Below are 16,789 nucleotides of genomic sequence, written 5' to 3'. Positions count from 1 at the left end.
AATTAATAAAACCCTCTTCAAAAAAATGAACGAGAGTAAAATTATGTGAAGTGAATTATTTGTTTACAGTTCTTGTATAGTTTTTGCTCGACATAGTTTGGCTCTCTGAAACCATCACAACAGTATCTTGGGAGTGTGGCCCCGACAAAACTTTTCACTTAGTTTAGAGCGTATTGGGAAAACTTTCTAACTGCAATAAGTCTATCTCAGTTGAGGCTGCATATAGGTATACTATAAAGTCCTAAATAACTTTGCAGGACCTTATTGTTAGGCTTCCTTCAGGGGCATTGGCAAAATTAGAAACTCGGTAAGTTACTTTGTTTGGGATAGTTTTATTGGACGGGTGTGATTTCGAGTTAATTTTATCATAACCATTCAAATAAAAACATCTGCGAATTTTTTATAAAGATTTAAAATTGAGTAATGTCAGGGAGATTAAATTTTATAAACTAAATAACATGAAAGTTGATGTTTGGATTATTACTTAAGTGTTGATAAACGTGTTCATTCCTACTGATGACACATTATTTAGTTTGTAAATTTTTTCTATACATATAGTCTCTTTGTTAATATCATGTTAGTACATCGTTAATACCATATTGTAAGGTATTAACTAGTGCTCAAACTCAAAATTTTGGGCCAACGGATTTTGTCAAAAATAGATTTTAAGAGATCTATCAATAGGTTACGGGGCCCAAAACTTTAAGGAAAAGCCCTTCTTTTATAATCCGCTTTCATCCCCTCTTACTTTCTTAGCCGTTCATTCTATGCCACGTTAATTTAAAGCTTCAACTTTTGTCACGTCACCAACAATATTCACATTTCATTAAGCTCAATTTTCTTGCCTCTTTCGGTGCCTTTCCCGCCCTCCTATTGCTGCCTTGTCTCTTGATGAGTCGATATTATATTATACATTTTACTCTAATCTTAGTATTAATTTATTGATTATTTTGTGAGAATTTTGTTACTTTATTATATTATTCTCAATGTTGGACATTCGACTTCCCCTTGAGCAAAAAATGATCAAACGGATGAATTTTGGAGTTATTCTATTCTAATTGGAGGGTGTTCTGATTCTCTCAACTTGATCATGCCAAAGTTTCAGATTTTTCTACCAGGCAGATAATTTATGGTGATGAAATAAAGGACCAACATGCATTGCTATGAAAGTGATGTTTTGGGCTTATTTGGGTTTTTCGGTGTCAAAGATGTTGTCTCTGGGGTTCAAGGTCTTTTGGAGATAATGTTGAGGACATCTCAAGCTTTAAGTCAAGTTGTTTTGCGCCTGTTTTGGTGCCCCGAAGGTCCAGAAACATGACTGTTTTGTGGCTGGTCAAATTTCTCATTATTGATTAGAAATGTATTTCCTAGATATCTTATTCTATTATGTTTCCTAGTTTTTAGAAGACATTTTCTAGAAAGGATTTTATTCTCTAGTAGTATAAATTAGGCTATTTAGACATTAGGGTTCACAATGCACTATTTTGGAGAACTTGATGTAGAGAGCTTTTGATGATTCAAGTTTATTTACAAGGTGTTTTCTCTCAATTTTCTATTTCAATAAAAATTCATTTTGTTTTATGATTATTCGTAACTAATTTTCTTTTGCTAGGGCCAGGCCACAAGCCTTATCATGAATATGTAGTCTTTATTCAATTGCTTATAATATTATGCGTGCATACTTTAGATTAGGGCTGGGCACGGGCCGGGCCGGGCCTAAATTTGGAGGAACCTGGCCTTACCAGTTTTAATATGTAACGGGTCGGGTAGAAGGATTTTGATTTTAGGAATAGGACCTAACCCGACCTGTTTCAGGAAGGGTCCACGGGTCTGATTACTTTTTTTTTTTTTTGGGTTTTGGAATGGTGCCGATCTGCATGTTAGGGAATGCATTTGATCCCCATTTTAGAAAACCAAACCATTCTTTCTTTCGCTGGTACTCAAGTTCCATATTTGTCTGCAATGCATTTTCTGATCTTGCAACATCTACTTGAAACTCATCACAGTTACGAATAGCAGATTTGAAAAGGATCTTAATCGAGAATGGCAGGTTCTCTGCAACGTATAACACCAATACCATAGTAAATTTCACCATAAATTTTCACACTTTCAAGTGAAATAAACAAAATTAACACTCTGTTTCCTTGCAGTAAGCCAAAAGCAACTACTTTCCACAAACACAAACCACAAAGATTCAAACTTTCTACTTATTTCCCACACTTTCTCGGCAACCAAACAGAAAATACAGTAAAACCAATCAGAGAAACAAACCGATTCTGGGATTGTTGAGAGCTGGCAAGTTGTAGTATTTGCCGAATTCGCCACAATCCGGCTTCTTTAGCGCCGTCAGTATCTTCTAAAATGGCTTCACCGCCGCTGAAACCACCCCAAAACATAAAAAATTAAAACCAAAAACCAAAAAACAAACAAATAAAAAGCTCTGATCAAGAAAAAAAAATAAATAAAAGATCAAGCTGGTGGATAGTGACCGTACCCATTTAGCGATAAAGATCTGAGCTTTCGGTTTCAATTCAATTTGAACTAGGGCCGACGATTCGAGAGAGTGAAGTGAAGGAGGAACGGGAAACACTTGACAACGTTATTTGTACTACAGGAAGCGCATGGGTATATTCTTGAGGGTTGTTGAGCTCCGGAGGTGGTGATGGAGGTGAAGCCGGCGACTCGGAGTCTGAGTCCGACGACGAGTCTCCGTACGAGGCAATCGGGGCCTCCATTCCAGTGACACTGTGACGGAGTCGAAAGGGAAAAAGATGGAGTGAGAGGGAAAGAGAAGAGCGAGAGAGAGGGAAAGAGATGAGCGAGAGAGAGGGATAGAGATTAGAGAGGTGGCTGAGACTTGAGAGAGTGATGATTCTGGAACTTGGCTTGGACTCGGGTAGACCTAGGTAGAAACTAATGGTTGAGATTGAATGATAGGTTATCATTCAATCTCAGCCGTTTATTATAATTTGAAACAGGTCGGTCCGGGTACCCGTTTTTCTAAGTATCTGGACCCGGCCCGCCCCGTAAATGAAAAAGGCCTGCCCCGTTTGTTTTCTAAAATATTAAGAACCGGCGTGTACCCATCCAGACCCGACTCGCGGTTCCTGTACCCGTTTGCCCACCCCTACTTTAGATTATTAATCACTATGTTTAAGCTGTCTCTATGTCTTAATATTTAGCTACCATTATGATGTTTAAATAAGTAGTCGAATGCAAATCGGTCGGAATGTCACCTGAGGATTGAGTATTGCTTCTTGTGGTTAATAATTGTAATTTCACTTAAGGCAAATATCACACTCTTAAGGTTTGCATGGTTTTTCAAAAGGTTTTCACAAAACTTAATGAGTCTTGCATGTTCATATTTGAATATCACAGACGAATTGCATGTTAGATATATGTTTTTACTTGAATATCACGAGGAGAATTAATATGCATTAGGAAAACCTAACCTTCAAAGTTGCCTGTGTAATTTGTTTGTACCATACTTGACCAATCCTGAAACTACCGAGCACTGGTCAACGTTATACTGTCAAGGATCCAGAAGAGTTTCCCTCCAACCAGGAGGCTAATCACAGCGCGACACGTGTCGACATCAGAAGCCAATCATAGCGCGACACGTGTCAACATCAGAAGCCAATCACAACACGACATGTGTCAATGTCAGAACAAAGCTAGAAACTCTCTTTTATAAAAGGAGATCATTCTCCCACAATATTGCCTAATGTCATTTGTACTAAATCATTCATTAGTACTCACAAAATGAGAGCTTGAACCTATGTACTTGTGTAAAACCTTCACAATTAATGAGAACTCCTCTACTCCATGGACGTAGCCAATCTGGGTGAACCACATACATCTTGTGTTTGCTTCCCTGTCTTTATCCATTTACATACTTATCCACACTAGTGACCGGAGCAATCTAGCGAAGGTCACAAACTTAACACTTTATGTTGTACCAACCCTCACTGATTTTGTGCATCAACATTTGGCGCCGTTTATGGGAATCACACTTATTCCTACTCTTTTCAGCTTTGTCAAGCTGGTTTCCACCATTCGTACACTCTCTTTTGACCAGGCATCCCTCTCCAACATGGAGAGCGAAGGAAGCCACAACACGCAGAATGACACCCTCTTCGCACCTGGTGCGAAGCAACGAAAGAAGGAACAAAAGAAGTTTTCTCTTCAGGCTAAAGTTGATGAGCTGAGGCTCAGAACAACAAGATAGCGATGAGGAATGAAATCCTTCAAGAGCAGTATAAGAAGGTCTTCGAGATGCTCCACGAGGCTAGATATACTAAAACACACGAGCTCATCACCCATGTGGAAGTCAACCATCAACTGGGTGCCCCCCCAACATGGAGGGCCATTTGCCCTCAACATGGGTATTCTTGTTGAAGAGCGAGCTACTCATCGAAATGGCGATCAACATGAGACTTCTCTTAACCCAGTTGCTTCGACCCGAAGCAGGAGGAATGAAGGAAGGCACCTTCTTACAGAAGGAGTGGAATGATCGAAAGCTGTCTTTCGCGATTGTCGAGACTTCCTAAAGCAACGTCGAGATAATCTCATCCATATAAGCTCGAAGATCAATGACCCAAGGGTCTCTGAAAGACTCGGTCCCCTGCCATGTCCCATGCCAGCTACTAATTTGGGGAAGGGGCAATAAGTCCTAGAGAAACACGAAGGTATATGAGACTCAGAGATGTTCCGACAAACATACCTTGGAAGTCAGTACGGCGAGTCCAGGGAAAAATCACATGCTCTTGATCAAACTTTCCTATTTCCAAGAGGAGATGGAGATTTATGAAAGAAAGCTCAAGTGGTAAATGACTCCATTCAAGACCCTCTTGTCATACAACTCCTTAAGGAAGTAAACAAGTTGAAGGCTGAACGACAAGCTGAGATACTTGATTGGAACCAACCTAGGCCTGGCCCTCTTACAAGGAGAATCCTCGACACCTCATTTCAAGCAAAGACAAAGCAGAAGCTTGGCTTGCAACTTTATACTGGAAATAAGGACCCGATTAAACACCTTAACCTCTTTGAGTCCACCATGGCATACTGGATGCACACAAACGAAGAGCAATGTTTTCTTTCCCCTTCACCTTCTTTGGCGGAGCTCTAAACTTGTATTGCCGTATTCTACCTGAGACAGTAGACTCATTTGAGGAATTGAGGAAACTGTTTATTTCTCAACACATTTTCCAGACCGATCGCTTACGCTCTGTGGATAACTTGTACACTATTCGCCAGAAGCCAGACGAGTCATTACATATGTATGCTGGTTGCTTCAGCCATGAGTATTCCAGTTGTGCCGAGGTAGACAACAAGACTGCCCTCAAAGCGTTCATGACAGGCCTACATGACTGTTTCTTTAAGTACATGATCAATGCTAACACTTGGAAGACTTACTCTGAGGTAATGGCGCAGGCTTATAACCATGCATCTGCCGAGGCAAGGACATACCAAAAGAAACCCCTAACAACCATCCCCTATTAACAAGTGGGGAGTGGAAGCCAGACCCACCCAAATAAGAAGACTTCAACCTTCTAAACGGCAGCGGTGCCTCCCCTTACCTTACTTAATACTTTGTCAAGTCAACAAACATATCAATCTTAGGGCAAAAGGAAAGATTTCCATCCTCAGCAGTCTCATTTTAGTAAAAGGAGTAAGGAACACTACATCGATAACCAAGGGTATCACCACGATAATCCCTGATCCCAGACAGTCAACACAGTGGGTTAAACATGTGTCAAGACAGGCCCTACCCCGAGGTATGAGGCATACACATCTTTGAATGCCACATGCGTGGGCATTTACCCCAGCATAGCACACCTGATACCGAAGCCAAAGCCGAGGCACCCGGATTACAAACCCATAAAGAACACGGGCACGTTTTGTTGCTACCACGAGCATAATGGCCATGACGGCGATAAGTGTATCACCCTTCGTGATCATATTGAAGCTTTGGCACGTGAAGGAAAAATTGATCAATTCCTCCTTCACCCTCTAAGGGGTAACTGTAACCAACGCCAGGTGAATGTGATATATTCCATAAGTGGCGGCACACCCATATCTAAATCTTCCAACAGGGCCTTGAAAAATAGTGAATGAGCCTTAAGGCCTGGGCACTAAGTGTTTCACGTGGAAGACATCAGGGGAGGCAAGTATCAAAAGCATAATTGGGATCCAATATGTTTCTACCCTGAGGAAGAAAGAGGTATCATCTACCCTCACAATGACCTACTGATCGTGGAAGCTCACATAGCCAACTTTGAAGTACGACGAATCCTGGTAGACACGGGGGCTTCGGTCAATATCATGTTTGCTGAAGCTTTCAGGGCATTTAATGTAGCTGAACACTTGCTCGATCGCTCGATTTCTCCTCTGATAAGCTTCTCCGGTGATATCGTGCAACCTTTAGGGAGTATACACTTACCTTTCACCATTGGTACATGCCCTTACATAGTTACCATTACAACTAACTTCCTGGTGGTTGATTGCCCAACGACATACAATGTCATCTTTAGACGCACAAGCATCAATGATCTCAAGGCCATGGTATCCACACATATGTTGTTGATGAAATTTCCAACCCCCTATGGCAATGGTTACATCAGAGGAGATCAACTTAGTGCACAGTCATGTTATAACACTTCGGTCAAGCAACATCACCTGCCTGTGCCCAAGGAAACCCTTTCTATACATGACTAAGTCATAAAGACCAGCCTGGATGAAGCCAACTTGGATATTCACGGTGGCAACAGTCAACCCGACGATCCTCGAGGTGACTCTTTCACCTAGCAAGCACAACCCGCTGAAAAGTTGGAGAAGGTCTCTATCTCAAAAGATTATCTGGATCGCATGGTGAAGATTGGCACCACCTTGTCACCACCCATTCGGTTGACATTGATATTTTTTTTTTTGCAAGAGAACACTGAAGTCTTCGCCTGGTTATACAAAGACATGCCAAGCATCTCTCCCGATATCATCTGTCATTGCTTAAGTATTGACCCTAAGACCAAGCTAGTGAGACAGAAACGAAGATCTTATGACGCTGAACGATACAAGGCAATGAAGGCAGAAGTCGAAAAACTCAAAGGCATAAGCTTCTTCCGCGAAGTCAATTACCCAACATGGGTAGCAAATGTGATCCTTGTTAAGAAAAATCAGACCAAAGAAAGTCTCCTGCTCCAAAAGGTCTTGTGGAGAATGTGTGTCGACTACACCGACCTAAACAAATGATGCCTGAAGGATAGCTTTCCTCTTCCTCTCATTGACAGACTTATAGACTCTACAACAAGGTATGAACTCCTGAGCTTCATGGGTGCTTACTCAGGATACAACCAAATCCTCATGAACCCTTCGGACCAAGAACACATAGCCTTTACTACTGACAGGGGACTATATTGCTATAAAGTCATGCCCTTCGGCCTAAAGAATGCAGGGGCGACTTATCAGATACTAGTCAATTCAATGTTCGCTGAACAGATTGGGAAAAACATGGAAGTTTACGTTGATGATATGCTAGTTAAGAGCAAACATGCTAACCAACACATCACCGACCTATTTGAAACTTTCACCATTCTGAAGAGGTATCGAATGAGGTTGAACTTCAACAAATGTGCCTTCGGCGTAGGCTCTGGCAAATTTTTGGGCTTCATGATTAGCCAACGAGACATTGAAGCTAATCCTGAGAAGATCCAAACAATCTTTGACATGTAGGAACCGATACCTTCAAAAGACATCCATGCTCACTTGAGGAATGTCGCCTACAAGCAGCGCATCTCCAACTACTATGACTCAAGGGTCAAACCTCGTTCTTTCAAAGTGGGGGACTGGGTATTAAAGAAAAGATTACTCTGCGACAGAGTCCCGAGTGAAGGAACACTTTGTCCAAACTGGGATGGACCGTTTGAAGTTGTTGGCATCAGTCGCCCTGGCTCCTACAAGCTTAAAAGCTCCAATGGCAAAACCCTTAGCCATCCATGGAACGTTGATCACTTGAAGTACTATTACAAGTAAACTTACATTGTACAAGTGTTAAGCTTCAGCCGTTCAGCATCCTATGTAACGAACACCATTTGGCATGAATTCAATAAAGAGATGATTTAGACAACTCAGTTTCAATCCTCTTACATTCTTAGCAATGAAACACTGGAGTTCAAAGCTTCAACATGAATGCTTCCAACATGAAACAAAGTCTAAGTATATGTCAACAAGACTATACAAATAAACGAACAGCTTCACAGTATATTTGTTCAATCATACATTCTAACACATTCATACATAAGCCAACTGTGCTTCGAAATGGTTCAACATACTTTGTGTCATTCGACACTTGCTACAATGTGCCTCGGCACCTTGCCCTTATTTTCACCAACTAGGTGATGAAGGAACTTACCTTCGTGCCACCAACCAGGTGATGAAATGTACAACCCGTACTCTAATATTATTTGGCAACTTGCCACTGTTATCACCAACTAGGTGAAGAAGGAACTCACCTTTGTGCCACCAACCAGGTGATGAAATGTACAACCCATACTTTAATATTATTTGGCAACTTGCCACTTTTATCACCAACTAGGTGAAAAAGGAATTGATCTTCGTGCCACCAACCAGGTGATGAAATGTGATGAAGGAACTCACCTTCGTACCACCAACCATATGATGAAAGCAACTCACCATTCATTCCACTAACTAGAAGACGAGTGGTATAACTTGTACATGTGAACTCTTAGAATTCACAAATAATTAAAAACCCTCAAGCTTTACAACTCAACTAGGGGAGCACTTATGCCCAACAAGAGTTATAGTCACCAACAAAGTCTTATTGCAAACCAACAACAACTTCAGTGTATGGTATACGAAGATCAAGCTATTCAACCCTCTTGCATCTGCTTTAGACATTTCTCCTATGTAACAATGCAAACACTACAACTGGTAGAAAGCTTCAAACACTCTTCATCAAGACTGTTCGAAGCAAATTCAATTTATATGCCTCATCCAAACCTTCGGCTGCTACAAGGTGTGGTTTGTATATGTTGTCTACCCTACAATTTCAAATTTCCAGTTTTCTCAACAAAAAAAAAAAAAAAAAAAAAAAAAGAAAAATAAAAAAATGGAAATTGGGAAATTCAACAAAGCTTCATCAATGAAGGACAACTACAAATTCTCAAAATCTTCACACACTCTTGATCAAGACAGTGTGAAGCAAAACCAATTTATGGTGCCAACAAGAGCTTTATCAAAGGAGTTCAACCATAATTCTCAAAAGCTTCACACACTCTTGATCAAGACAGTGTGAAGCAAAACCAATTTATGGTGCCAACAAGAGCTTTATCAAAAGAGTTCAACCATAATTCTCAAAAGCTTCACACACTCTTGATAAGCAAAACCAATTATTGGTGCCAACAAGAGCTTCATCAAAGGAGTTCAGCCATAATTCTCAAAAGCTTCACTCACTTCTGATCAAGACATTTTAAAGCAAAACCAATTTATGGTGCCAACAAAAGCTTCATCAATGGAGGGCAACTACAATTCTAAAAAGCTTCACACACTCTTGATTAAGATAGTGTGAAGCAAAACCAATTTATGGTGCCAACAAAAACTTCATCAAAGGAGTTTAACCATAATTCTCAAAAGTTTCACATACTCTTGATCAAGACAGTATGAACCAAAACCAATTTATGGTGCCAACAAAAGCTTCATCAATGGAGGATAACTACAATTCTCAAAAGCTTCACACACTCTTGATCAAGATAGTGTGAAGCAAAATCAATTCATGGTACCCAACAAAGCTTTAACATCAAAGCTTCACCTACAAAGCTTCAACTCCAAAGCTTCACCTATAAAAGCTTCAACTCCAAAGCTTCATCTATAAAGATTCAACACAAAAGCTTCACCTACAAAGCTTCATCTCCAAAGCTTCACCTACAAAAGCTTCAACTCCAAAGCTTCATCTACAAAAACTTCAACACCAAAGCTTCACCTACAAAGTTTCAACACAAAAGCTTCACTTATAAAGCTTCACCTACAAAGATTTAACACCAAAACTTCACCTACAAAGCTTCAACTCCAAAGCTACAAAGCTTCAACACAAAAGCTTCACCTACAAAGCTTCAACTCGAAAGCTTCACCTACAGAGCTTCAACACAAAAGCTTCACCTACAGAGCTTCAACTCCAAAGCTTCACCTACAAAAGCTTCAATTCCAAAGCTTCACCTACAAAGCTTCAACATAAAAGCTTCACCTACAAAAGCCTCACCTACAAAGCTTCAACTCCAAAGCTTCACCTACAAAAGCTTCAACTCCAAAGCTTCACCTACAAAGCTTCAACACAAAAGCTTCACCTATAAAAGCCTCACCTACAAAGCCTCAACCCAAAAGCTTCACCTACAAAAGCTTCAACACAAAAGCTTCACCTACAAAAGTTTCACCTACAAAGCTTCAACACAAAAGCTTCACCTACAAAAGTTTCACCTACAAAGCTTCAACACAAAAGCTTCACCTACAAAAGCTTCACCTACAAAAGCTTCACACACTCTTGATCAATATAGTGTGAAGCAAAATCAATTCATGGTACCCAACAAAGCTTCAACCTCAAAGCTTCATCTACAAAGCTTCAAAATCGGTAATTCGAAAATCCGGAAATTCCAAAATTAAAAAAAAAAAATTTGGTAATTCGAAAATTCGAAAGTTTTGTTACTTTGGAAACTTGGCTACTAGCATAACACCTCATTCGTCAACTCCCTCGACTGGAGACTTGGGGGACTCCTACCATATACTAATGTACCTTGATACGCGGAAGTCTCACGACCACTCAATGACTTGGATTTTTCAAGTCTCCAACCAAGAAGTTTTCATCACTCGGAAAATTAAAGGAGCACTACCTCAACCTACATACTTCACTCACAAAGCTTCAACATACAAGCTTCAACAAAAGAAAAATTCAAAGAACTTAATGAAGAAGACTTTGGTATATTTAACACAATACGTTGAAATGAAGCAAAGCTTATTTATTGATATCTTCGATAAGTTACAAATATGTACATATACATGAATCAAAATAAACAAACAAGAGGGAACCTTCACAAAGGTTGCTTAGGAAAAGTCTCAGCAGTCGGCAAAGCCCTAGAAAGAGAAGGTACCGGAGGGTGATCATTCGAAGCTCAGTACTGGGCAGAACCCCAGAAGGAGGAGGCACCAGAGGTTGATCATTTGGAGCTTCATTACACGGTACAGCCCTAGAAGACGAAGGCAATAAATGCCTTTGGAACAAACCCACAAACCTCTGATGATCAAGTAAAATCTGACCATCAGATTCCTACAGCTAGTCAAGTTTCCTCTTCATGTTTGTAGCATAGTTATGTGCCAGCCTGTGCAACTGTTTATTTTTATGCTTGAGCCCTCTGATCTCCTGTTTGAGACTTATCACTTCAGTCGCCAATGATTCAACTTGGTGGGTTCGAGCACATAGGCGTTGAGCCATATTAGACACAGAACCTGCACACTGAACATTGAGAGCCAGAGAATCCTTAACAGCCAACTCATCAGACCGTTTGGAAAATAGTATGTTATATTTGAGAGTGAGAATGTTCCTAGCCACCACCGTAGCAATCATATCATTCTTCATTACAGAGTCCCCAATGGTAAGATGACCAGTAGGGGATAAGAAGGATGGGCCCCATATTTTGTCTTGAGGAGACATGGCTACCTCTTCACCAATGTTCAAGTCAAAATGACAGTCGGATGGCCCATACATTTTCAGAAATGATGAAGGAGAAATGAGGTCCAATAAATCTCTGAAGTATAAAAATAAAGGGAAATTTCCTACAAGCAATAACTCTCTGAACGTATTTCTTGCACACAATTGGTGCCCCTATAAAAGAAAGGGCAACATGGCTGTTGGTTCAAAAATCGAAGAGGCACCACTCCCCGGACTTCAAGAAACGGATTTTCCTGAGTAAAATCTGTCGACAATCTCCATATGCAACATCAGCTCCTCAGGTACCACATATAACTTTGCCAAAGATCTCTGACAAAGTTTAGACACATAAATTTTGAAGGTCCAGCTACTCGACCATTACCCACAAGGGTAAATGAACAACACCACTACTTGATAACTGGAAAGTCCCTATGTGTGTCCACCTTCGTGCTCCATGGCAAGGCAGACTGTCAAAAATGCCCAACCTTTACCCGAATCTCGAGAGCCAGACTTCCAACAGGATTACTTGCTCAAAAATCGAAGAGGCACATCTCTTCAAATCTCGAAAGCCAGACTCCCAACAGAATTGCTTTCTCAAAAATCGAAGAGGCACCGTTCTCCAAATCTTGAAAGCCAGACTCCCAATAGGATTGCTTTCTCAAAAATTGAAGAGGCACCGTTCTTCGAATCTCGAGAACCAGATCCCCGACATGATTGCTTGTTCGAAAACCGAATGGGTACCGTTCTCCGAACTTTAAGAACCAGATTTCCTTGGATAAAGCTTGTCTGCAATCTTCACACGTAACATCAGCTTTCCAGATACCACATACCACTTTTTCAAAGTGCTCTGACAAAGTTAAAACACATGAATCTTGTAGCTCCCACTACATTGCTATGACCGAGAAGGGTAAAGGAATAGCGTTACTACTCGTTGTTGGGACAATTCTTATATATGTCGACCTTCATCCTCCATAGCCAGGCTGACCTGTAAATAAAAAAAATGCTCAACTTTTCTTCACATCCGAGAAGGCACTCTGAGCAGAGTCTCTAAAAATACTCAACTTCTTTTCCCCCTGATAATACCTCTGCAAAAAAGCCATACTAGAGCAAGAATATCTCATATCATCAGGGTTAAAAGCAAGAGTATACCATATCATGCTTTTTCCTTGTCTTTTCCTTTGCCCTTGTTCTTACTTGCAAGACAAGGAGAAAGAGAGCAATCAGTCAACACTTGGAATCAAGTTCTAGTCAGGAACTGACTGCCTGTAACTCCTTGCCTGATTACTTACTTGGCATTGCTCTTGAGTACTCATCTTCAACATCTTATGCTTCTAGAAAAGATACCACATCTGCCTGAGGAACAAATAGGGCAAGTGAGAAGGATACAAGGAAGCATGTGGAGACAAACATAACAGAACACGTGCCGATTCATTTATTACTTTGTCAATAACAAAAGTATCCCATATCATCAAGGTCGAACGCACTCTTGATTTGATGGACTTGTTTTGACCTTTAAATTCTTGAGTCGGTATTATACTCTGGAGGAAACCAGAAAACCCTCCAGCCCAGTTCAAGAATAAGCATGTGGAAAGTTACTTTTTCAAAAGCAAAAATATCTCATATCATCTCTTCTCCATGTCCTTTTCTTTGTCTTTGTTGATGTCTACAGAACAAGGAGAATGAGAACAATCAGCCGGAACACGAGATTAAACTTTCGATCTAACACTGACTGCTTAGAACTCTAATTGGTTACTTTGTTTGTCACCTCTTTCGGCAGATCTCCTCGTTTAGAGACTTGGGGGACTCCTACTATAGGGTTTGTATCGTGCTTGACCAAGCCCGAAACTATAAGTAAGCTTCAAGTGAAATTGATACATTACCTTGTGCATCTCCATTAGTTAAAGATACCACCCCTAGATGGAGGAAAAGTACTTCTAGAGAAGATGCCACATCTACTTATGAGACAGATAAGGCAAGTGAAACGATACCACATATCGGTACTTAGAAGTTTCGTAATTACTCAACGGCTTGGATCTTGCAAGTCCCTAACCGAGGAGCTTCCCTCACTCGAGAACTTAGGGAAGCATTGTTTGTACCATACTTGACCAATCCCGAAACTATCGAGCATCGGTCAACGTTATACCGTCAAGGACCCAGAAGAGTTTCCCTCCAACTAGGAGGCCAATCACAGCGCGACACGTGTCGACATCAAAAGCCAATCATAGCGCGACACATGTCAACATCAGAAGCCAATCACAACACGACACGTGTCAATGTCAGAATAAAGCTAGAAACTCTCTTCTATAAAAGGGGATCATTCTCCCACAATATTGCCTAATATGATTTGTACTAAATCATTCACTAGTACTCACAAAATGAGAGCTTGAACCTATGTACTTGTGTAAACCCTTCACAATTAATGAGAACTCCTCTACTCCGTGGACGTAGCCAATTTGGGTGAACCACATACATCTTGTGTTTGCTTCCATGTCTCTATCCATTTACATACTTATCCACACTAGTGACCGTAGCAATCTAGCGAAGGTTCCAAACTTAACACTTTCTGTTATACCAAAGTCCTCACTGATTTTGTGCATCAACATAATTCATAAGTAGTTGGTAAAATTGTATAGGATTGTTAAGGTCACGGTAGACCCTAGTGTTTAAATTTATATTCAAAACTATTTTCTTAAGTTTTTCTTACTTTGCCGGTTTCTTTAACTTTTTAATATTTTAGGTCACAAAATCAATCTTTTCCTTGTTTTAATAGTTAACTAAGAATTAGTTTAAATAGAAATTATTTATTCAATCCCTGTGGGAATAACATTACATGAGCATTCTTACTACAACTACTTTGTTCTCTTGCAAGTATTTTAATATTTTTATTCCTACTTTTGTAGGTAAAAATCATATCATCCTCCCTTTTATGTAATCACTCCAGCTACAAATTTTATAAAAGTCGCCATCTGAGTTGTGATCCTATGAGCTTTTTGGTTGGATTTGAGGTGGAAAGGAGGAAGCTTTTCTTTTGTATTTTTCAGTGGATAGTGGAGGTTCTGCAAGTGTGTCGTTAACCAAGTCACCGCTGTCCAAGGAGGAGAATTTTGCCATGTCTTCTGAGGACTCTTCTAACCCTGAGGGGTCTGGGCTCGAGCTCTGTCTTACGCTGAGCCTTGGTGGTGGTGGTGGTAAAGACAGAAAATTGGGCTTTAAAGAACGTAAGTGAGTTGGAATGAACGGCTGAGAAAGTAGGAGGGGAAGAAAGAGGATGAAAAATGGAGGGAAGGCAATCCTGGTCCGACCAACAAACGAACCCTTAGCCTAAATCAAAGGTAATCTAATTACGACACAAAGCTATCATAGATGATAGCCCAAATCACAATTCAATATTTTTATTTACTAAATGGACAAAACCACTTTGCTTGCTTGGGCATGGTTATTATCTAGTGCTCTTTCTTGGGCATGGTTCTTATCCAGTGCTTTTTTCCGGGCACGGTTTTCTTTTTCTTTTTAGTAAGAGAAGAAAATCGCAAGACATAGCTCCGAGTACAACCCGAATCAAAGCGATCATAGTTAAAACCCGAGTTCACAACGTCTCAGTGAAGGGAACATAATCATTCTGATGAACATGGTTTTAAATCTTATGTGAGATACAATTTCAAATCCCGACTCTTCCAAACTGTACAAGTTAATCTCAATAAACACTAAATTTCAGTTTCGCCAACATTATCAAAATAACATCATATGCTAATTTTATTAACATATTGAACTTTTACATGGAACTGAACTGCTTTAAAACACTATGATTGAAGCTGCACCATTGAACACTTTGTTCCTACTTTAAAACACAAAAGAAACCCCAAACCAAAGAAAGAAAGAAAATCAATGAAATATTTGGGATGAACATATCAATCACTTCCTTCTAGCCATGCCCACATTAGAGCCTTGGTAAGGATACGACCCCATCTTCGATCCAACGAGCACCGAAGGAGCAACAGCGGAAACACCGCCTTCTTGCTTATTGAAGGTGGGAGGCTGGAATTCCGACCGTGTCCGGCGGTGAGACGAGCCCTCCAATGAATCCTGGCCGCTAATCAGAAGATGGTAGCTACGGTTGGAGTTGCTCTCAGAAACAGAAAACGATCTGAACTTGTGCTGAGGCCTTTGCTTCTTGATTGCATGAAGAAGAAATGGAATCAAACCTTCCATTTTTTTACCGTAACTTGCTAGACGATCTCTTGCTTTTGCTTATTGTCTTGTTGCAGATTATTGAAAAACCACTTTGTTCCTTAGATATGTATTGCGATTTATGTGTGGTATACAATGTCGCTAGGAAGCAAAGACTTTATATATACAGACAACTGGGTAGGGCATGCGGGGCAGGTAATATATGCGGAATGACCCTTATGCCATTTCGTTGTGGGAAGATATTAGGGTTTCGTGAGGGCTTGAGGGTAGTTTCCGTGCACGGTTTCTTGAAATGGAGGGTTTTCATATTTGACTTCGCAATATGATATAATGGCGTGTCGTGGGACATCTGGTATCTAAATTAGATCAGTACGGTTAGGCGGCCATAAGCGTAGGGTCAGAATGGATTGGTTTGAAATTGCATTTGGCTAAACAAAATACATTGGCTACTTATTCATTTTCACTTGTAAGTGAAAGATCTTAGATTCGATTCTTACTAAAAACGAATTTGAACCACATTACTGCTAGCACATTATGAGTCTAAACCCACCAATTTCCTTTAGTATAAATAATATCGTTTATTCAAATATATATATATATATATTACAGATAACACAAGAGAACACTGTCAGATGATGTTAGCATTTTGAGTTATAAGATGGATGAACAAGAGAACTAATATATCTTATTTACACAATATATTAAAAAAATCATATGTTACATAATTTAAATGAAACAACAATAATATCATATAATGATGTTCGCGTTACACCTAAAATTTAGTTAAACAAGTGGAAAAAAATATATAAGAAATATTGTTTTCTTGACTATCATCGAGGATTTGGCAATTGACACTATATGCATGTAGTCAACTGTAAAATGGTAGTTGGT

The 16,789-nt window shown here is 40.0% G+C and overlaps 1 protein-coding gene across 1 annotated transcript; it reads right to left on the bottom strand.

The window, feature by feature from the left end:
* Positions 1 to 15,436: 15,436 nt before the first annotated feature.
* LOC126584760 (uncharacterized) lies at positions 15,437 to 16,124 on the bottom strand. The gene is made up of 2 exons (XM_050249098.1): positions 15,992 to 16,124; positions 15,437 to 15,951 (listed from the first exon to the last, which is right to left on the bottom strand). Exon 2 carries the CDS (start codon positions 15,917 to 15,919, stop codon positions 15,623 to 15,625), a length of 297 nt encoding a protein of 98 aa, XP_050105055.1. The 5' UTR covers positions 15,920 to 15,951; positions 15,992 to 16,124; the 3' UTR covers positions 15,437 to 15,622.
* Positions 16,125 to 16,789: the final 665 nt, after the last annotated feature.

Source organism: Malus sylvestris, chromosome 10, assembly GCF_916048215.2.
Source record: "Malus sylvestris chromosome 10, drMalSylv7.2, whole genome shotgun sequence".
In the NCBI taxonomy this organism is placed as follows: domain Eukaryota; kingdom Viridiplantae; phylum Streptophyta; class Magnoliopsida; order Rosales; family Rosaceae; genus Malus; species Malus sylvestris.
The sequence above is the reverse complement of the archived record's forward strand: the minus strand, read 5'-3'. Positions and strand labels throughout refer to the sequence as shown.